Here is a 7,145-nt window from a genome sequence, read left to right as displayed (position 1 = left end):
GAGTAACTGTACAATTGCAAACAAACACCTGAGAAAAGTCCAAAAAAAACATGATATAGGAATGCCGGACTGCAAGTACAAGGCAAATACGTGCAGTCTAAATGCAGCTAAAACACAAAGGAAAAAAACATCTGTAAGCATAGTCAGTAAAGCTGCTTGTTGTCTGTGAATAATATCCCATCAGTCATCACACCAGAAATAGATAGATACATAGAAGACTTTCCATACATTGTAAAACTGTGAGATGGGCAAAATATTAAGTCCTATGTAACGTTCAACAGTTTGCAGATGTGAGGAGAATCAGCCCCTCCCCTCTGCTTTAACTGTGTGAAGAGAAAAAAAGAAAACCTCCTCCTCTACTCACGGTGAAGACATCTTGCTTATTTGATGTGTCTATGGACGGGACTTCCCTAGCAACAGGGAGTGAACTACAAATTGGCTAGAAGGGAGACACCTAGTGGCAGGAACTTGAGAGGTTTTTTGTATTTTTTTTAAAGAAAGGAGACCAAACTGAAAAGTTAGTGACCATTTAAAGCTGGATTCTGACTGCTTGGGTAAAGGTTAAAGGGATTTTGCGAGACTATGATATTGAAGACCTCTCCTTAGAAAAAATTCCAAGTCCAACAGTCGGGACTCTTGCACTTGGGTGAGTGCTACTTCCTGTTCACAAGCCATTGATGTTCGTCAGTCACATGACCTCTTTGCAACTCAATCCCATTCAAAAGAATACCAAGCATGACTTCTAGACAGTGTACAGAGCTGTAGGCCATAGCATCAGTCCAAACACTGGAGCCCCTTCATTCAGCAGGTATCGGACCCCCACCTCTATGATATTCATGGCCTATACTAAGGTTGCAGGATCGGTTTCATAGTCCTGGGTAACTGCTTTGGCTGAGGCTCCACGTTGCAGAAACAGCTTGTAGCTTTTGGTGCGTTTTTTTGAGCCAACGCCAAGAATGGCTATAAAAGGAATGGGAACAATATACAAAGGTCTTATACATCTACCTTTGGCTCAAACCTCTCCTGGCTTTGGCTCGGGGGCCTTAGCCTTACTGTGCTCATACACTGTAATGTCAAATTCTTGTTCAGCTTATCCAACTTCCCCACAGACATGATTGTTGGATTTGGCCAAACATGGATGAGTTTCCAGCAGAGATGGATAAGGGCGTGTTCACATCTGCGTTCTTGTGACCGTGCTACTTGTCCATCACATGACCAGAAAAATTGTTCACGTAATGACGGGCAACAATGGATCCTGAACGACCACATCCTTCCTCCTATCCTACTAATATTATAATCCTATCCTTCCTATCCTATACTAATATACTATACTAATATTTGTTTGTTCCTCAATCACGCAAAAACGGCTGAACGGATTTGCATGAAATTTGCCACATACACAGATAGGAACCGCGATTAAAACATAGGCTACTTTTTATTCTGGTAAATCACATCACTACACGACCGCAGTGAAGGAATTTAGGTTCACACAACACTAAAGGACCTGTAATGATATCATCACAGGTCCTTCAACCATTCTAGGATAGGATCATGCTAGGCAGTGGGTGGAGCTACACACTATTTTGTGGGTGGAGCTATATAATATGAAGCTGGACAGTGTGAAAGCTGAAAGAAAATGGAGTCTCATAGAAGATCAGGAGACTACAGAACATGCAGGATGTGTGTGGGCAAGAGGAGTATATCGGGTGTAGAGTTTCAGTGAGTACGACGGGGAATGTGTTGTTCCGCCTCTGATGGGGGAGAACTTTGGCACATTTCAGCAACATCCGTTCAGCCCTTTGTAACACAGAAGCTACTCAGACAGTCACATAACCAGACCCCTGTAATCACAATTGCCCGATGTATCAGAGTTTAGGCAGCTCTGTAGCACACCTCTATAGGCTCTCCATATGCAAACATGTACATACAGCTGGGTATCCTACACATATGCAGCGATGTAGCAGAGCCAAGACGCGGGATCAGGCTGATCGAACTTTGGCACATTTCAGCAACATCCATTCAGCCCTTTGTAACACAGAAGCTGCTCACACACTGACATAAGAACACCCCTCTAATCCAAATGGCCAGATGTAGCAGAGCTTAGGCAGCGCTGTAGCATAGCTGAGTACGCTCTCCATATGCAGAGATGTACATACAACTGAGTATGCTGCGCATATGCAGTGATGTAGCAGAGCCGAGACACGGGAGCAGGTGGATCATCCACAACAGCAATTGGCTAAATATAAGCGGCTCAGCGCCAACACCAACCCGCAGACGAAGTCGCGGGCAGATGCTAGTTGATTATAATGAGGTCAGTCAAGTGTCCTTTATGTTTCGCCGGGCAAAAAATTCAGATTTGCAGGACTTTCTTGGCCAGGACTTGTGTTGGACTCTGCTTTGAACACTCGATACAGATGGGAACAGTTCTGGTATGGAAGTCTTTAGTTGGAGATACCACTACCAGTTGGTCAGAAGTGTTGTCATGGGGACACAGAATACTGGCCACTGGATAATGGAAGACTTGTATCCATCAGCTCCTATGAGATAACGGTAATAGGTATCTCTGTGTGTGTGTACTGGTGATATAATGGCCAAAAAAGCGGATACCAAGAATCCTCTTGTTGCCAACATGTCCATAGTTCTCTGCCAGTCTCCAGTGATGCCTGGTCTGTGGGTATACAACTGCTGGCACCTCAATACCATGGAGGTCACGGATGTGGCCCGGGATTGACAACAGCGGGCGCATGTTCGCGTCACGTGGCATTGTAGGAGCCGAAAGCCTGCCTCAAATTCCTAATACATTGTGTGATCATTCCCTTACTCCTTGTTATACTATGGTCACCAGTCACAAAAGAAATAAGGGACTGGAAAAATCGTTAAGACTAAGGCCCCACATGGTGGAAACACAGCTTTTTTTTGTTGCAGATTGTGCTGCGGTTTTTGAGCCAAAGCCAGGAGTGGATTGAGCAGAAGGGAGAAGTGTAAGAAGCTTCCGATATATTTCCCATTCCTTTTGTAGCCATTCTTGGCTTTGGCTAAAAAAAAAAAAAGCAGCAAAATCTGCAACACAATAAGCTGTTTCTGCATCGTGAGGCCTCAGCCTTAAAGGGAGTGTATCAGGTTGAAATACCCAATAAAAGTACCAGGAAGGGGTCTGTAATAGAAGCAGAAGCCTACCTTAGTGTGGACAATCCAATGAAGCAATGCAGAGATGATCAGCTTTTTTACAGATATGCAAATCATCCTGCAAGTGCACCAGGGGCGGGGCCTCATTTGCCTACAGGCAGAGATTGAAAGTTCCGTTCAGATGTATATGGATGGTATTGAGGGTCAATTCCAGCGTGAGGCTGCTACAGACCTATCAGACCCCGCCCCCAGTGCACTTGCAGGCTGATTTGCATATCCATAAGATGATGATCTCTGAATTGCTTCCTTGGTTTGCAGCCATAGTGGTTTGTTTCTACCTCTACATGGGACACTTCTCACCCATATATTGCAGATTTTACCCTTTGCATTGTGTAAGATTTTTGGCAGAATTTATCTGTAATACTTATAGGGTTTGTTACACATTCCTGGCAAAACCACACAAGAAAATCTTCACACAACCTAATCTCTGCAATGAAAATCTCGGTTTGCATGTCAGTCGGATTTACCGCGCCTTAGCCATACTGTGATCGCACCATAGGCAACCATAATGGTAGGAGTCAGTATAATGTTCAGCCTTGTAAGTCCAGACACATTTTTGATGCCGCTGGGCAAGACAGAACATGTATCACACTGTACAGTAGAGGGCGCTACTAGACAGCCAGTCACTGCAGGTATAATGTCCATGCTTAGGACTCATGCACACGAGCGAGTGCAGCCAGGGCTCTTCTGATATGTTACAGGACCTGCTCTGTATATATTGGACTGGAACAAGCTCAGGCTGCACTGGCTGTGCACACTCGGCCTTACTGGAGCTTCCCCCTAGCAGTACAAGTTAAATATTTGGACTGTCCGGTGAATGTGGTTTCAAGTTATATGTCAGGAAAGATCATTGTATGAAACTACTGTAACCTATGGTGACGTGCTATATGCAGTGCTGGCTCGGTGCAATATACAGGCAGGTGAGGCATTAGATGGAACAAAACAGATTTATTACACGCCCTTCCTGAGCCGAAGACACACAGCGGTCATTGCTCAGATCTCTGGACGTACAAATTCAGAAAACGCAAAAAAAAAAAAATTATATATATATATATATATATATATATATATATATATATATACACACAAAAAAAAATAATTTTTGATATAATCTCAGTTTTTATAAGGGTTGAAGTCACTTTTTGGCTTTCTTTACTTTAACTTTCCGTTTCTTATCTGGGTTCGGAACAATCTTTTTGACCTTGAGGTCCTGCAGCGTCACGTCAGCGGGCTGTACGGCGGGGGACAGTTTACGTTTTTTGGAGGTGGTCGTGTTCTCCCTGTCCTCTTCTTCTGATTCGTCAACCTCATAATTTGTCCTGCATCTCATATGTAGCCACGGGACGTGTAATGGCGGCACGCGTGGCAAGATGGCTTCCACTTCCTCCCGGAACACATCAGAGCCTTTTCTGAAGCCCAGGGCGAGCACAGATTTCAGGCCAAGCGCTGGAGCCATGTTCTCGCTAAGTCGCGGCAGCTGACAGGCAGGGACGGCCCGGCTGTAGCTGAGCTCTATGATGTGCTTGGTGATCATCTCCGGTTTGGCGGATTTACACACTATGACCAGGTACAGGTCGTTTTTCTCCAAGGCGCGGGTTACCTCATTAATCCCAAAGGCGAGCTGTTTCCGGAGATCCACGTGGGACCATCCCCCCAGTGCAGCTTCCTGCTTCGGGGTCTCTGTGTCGAGGATTTTCTCAGAGTCATTATTGTCTCCTTCAGAAACTTTCGCATTTTTACTCTTTTTGCCCTTTGAGAATTTTATTTGCCTTTTGATCTTTTTCAGTTCAAGTTCATCAAACTTTTCCAATAGTGTTTGCAGGACGAAGTGCATGTCGTCTCCGACCACCGGGGTCCAGATCTTCTCATAGGGGCTGTTCAGGGAGGTCTTGGATACAACTGGTTTGGATTTGCGTAAAGCACCTTTGGCAACCTTTGCCGCCATGTTTCTCTTCTGCCTTAAAAAAAAACAAAAAACAATCAATAAAATTAGCTTTATTCACCTATATATCATTTTAGGGGTTGTCCAAATACAGCAAGTTATCCCTTATCCACAAGATTGGGGGTAACTTGCTGATTGGTGGGGTTTCCACTGCTGGGACACCACAGATCTCAGGAACAGGGATGTTTCACACCCCAACTAGGACCAGGGCACCAGATCATACAGCATGTACCACTCCATTCATTTGAATGGGAACTCTGCTTTTTCTGGCGGTCCCCATTCAAATGAACGGAGCGGCACATGCTGTACAATCTGGGGTCTTAGTCCTAGCTGGGCTGCAAAACATCCTGATTCTGAAGATTTGTGGGGTGGTCAGCAGTAGGACACCTCAGGGGGTAACTTGCAGTGGCCAGACAGACCCTTTAAGAGGGTTCTCCAGGAAAAAGCTGAAACCCAATGGTGGCCAGGGTGGGTGTAAAATAGTCAATGGGGTCCGCTGTTTTACCGGCCTGTGTGTCCATTGCTCTGATCCTCTGATGAATACAGCAGCTCAGAACGTAGCGTAACCTATACCCAGTGGCGTAACTACCGCCATAGCAGCAGAAGCAGCTGCCACAGCGCCCGTTACATTAGGGGCCTGGTGACAGCCACTACCATTATACTCTGGGGTCTTTTCGGACCCCCAAGTCTAATGATTGGCCGACCGGGAGAGGTAAGAAACATAAAAAACACTGTTTCTTACCTCTCCACGATCCTGGCCAGGCCTCCTTCCTGACGTCACATGAACCCGGCCTGCGTCCCGGGTCATGTGACGTCCAACATCATTGAACAAGGACGGCACCGGAGGCCGACAGCGTGGGAGCCGGGGACAGGTAAGAAACAGAAGTTTATGTTTTTATTCCCCCCGGTCTCCGATTATTATACTCTGGGGTCTGAAAAGACCCCAGAGTATAATGATCGTTTATGGGTGTCCACAGTGGGGCATAATACTGTGCGCAGGGGCCACTATGGGGCATAATACTGACAAAAGTTGGAGCAGTGGCGCAGGGGCCACTATGGGACAATAAGGACAAAAGTTGGCCACGGGGCCCCGCCATTCCTAGTTACGCCACTGCCTACACCTATATCTTGCAGGGTTCCAATACAAGCTAATGTCACATATGGTAGGGCAGCAAGTCTGTACAATCACTTCAGGCACACCCTAAAACTTTTGGTCCCGACCTGCAATACCAGAGGCGGCCTGCCCACAACTATGGCACTGTTTGTTCCCCCCAAAACCCACCGGCACTGGCCTAGGTTATTAACACTTGACTTTGTAAACCAATAGTGGAGACCTGAGGCTGAAGCAGCAGAATAAAAACGAGCCGGAAACAGTCAGCATGGTAGCTTAGAGGAGCGATGAGACGTCTCATGGTCACAATGCTGAGTGTTGGTGCACACTCCCTACACTGCACTAGTAACCTGCACTCACTTCTCACTTACCGCTGTCTCCACGTTATCCTAACACCCGATAGACTGCAGAAAACTCACCGGGTCACAGGTAGCCCGCTCCGCTCACGTGCAGCACCCGGCCAAGAAACACGCCGAAGCAGCCAATCAGAAAGCACCGCCTATACTGCGTTCCGAGGCTTGAACGTCATTTGAAACGCAAAACCGGAAGTTGTATCTTATTGGACAGCTCATGTTCAGCCCCGCCTCTTCTGCGCTTAGGATCCTGGGAGATGTAGTTTATGTAGGATTTCTTACTGCAGCTCTTATCTTATTGTTTGAGGACATTGTGGCTTCAGCTTTGAGTTCAGTGAACCTAAAATCTACGAGACCCATACCTCCCAACTTTTGAAGAGGGACAAAATATGCGGTGCGCGTGCGCGCCTTGGCAAACTTAGCCCCGCCCACTTTTATGTTGACTCCGCCCATTCTCATTCCTTTTTTTTTTTTTTTTTTTTTGTGCCCCTACAGTCACCTGTAAATTATATGTCCCCCCTCCATCTCTCCCAGTTTCATATGACCCCTTTAT

General features: G+C 46.2%; 1 protein-coding gene across 3 annotated transcripts; it reads right to left on the bottom strand.

Annotated features, from left to right (window-relative positions):
* Window positions 1-4,282: 4,282 nt before the first annotated feature.
* On the bottom strand, window positions 4,283-6,725 carry RPP38 (ribonuclease P/MRP subunit p38). Of its 3 annotated transcripts, none has more exons than XM_075269870.1 (2): window positions 6,659-6,725; window positions 4,283-5,140 (listed from the first exon to the last, which is right to left on the bottom strand). In XM_075269870.1, exon 2 carries the CDS (start codon window positions 5,129-5,131, stop codon window positions 4,322-4,324), a length of 810 nt encoding a protein of 269 aa, XP_075125971.1. In that variant the 5' UTR covers window positions 5,132-5,140; window positions 6,659-6,725; the 3' UTR covers window positions 4,283-4,321. The 3 variants fall into 3 exon arrangements, with proteins under 3 accessions (XP_075125971.1, XP_075125970.1, XP_075125972.1); XM_075269869.1 differs by having other exon boundaries at window positions 4,283-5,144; window positions 6,659-6,712; XM_075269871.1 differs by having other exon boundaries at window positions 6,611-6,673.
* Window positions 6,726-7,145: the final 420 nt, after the last annotated feature.

This window comes from Leptodactylus fuscus, chromosome 4 (genome assembly GCF_031893055.1).
Source record: "Leptodactylus fuscus isolate aLepFus1 chromosome 4, aLepFus1.hap2, whole genome shotgun sequence".
NCBI lineage: Eukaryota > Metazoa > Chordata > Amphibia > Anura > Leptodactylidae > Leptodactylus > Leptodactylus fuscus.
The sequence above is the reverse complement of the archived record's forward strand: the minus strand, read 5'-3'. Positions and strand labels throughout refer to the sequence as shown.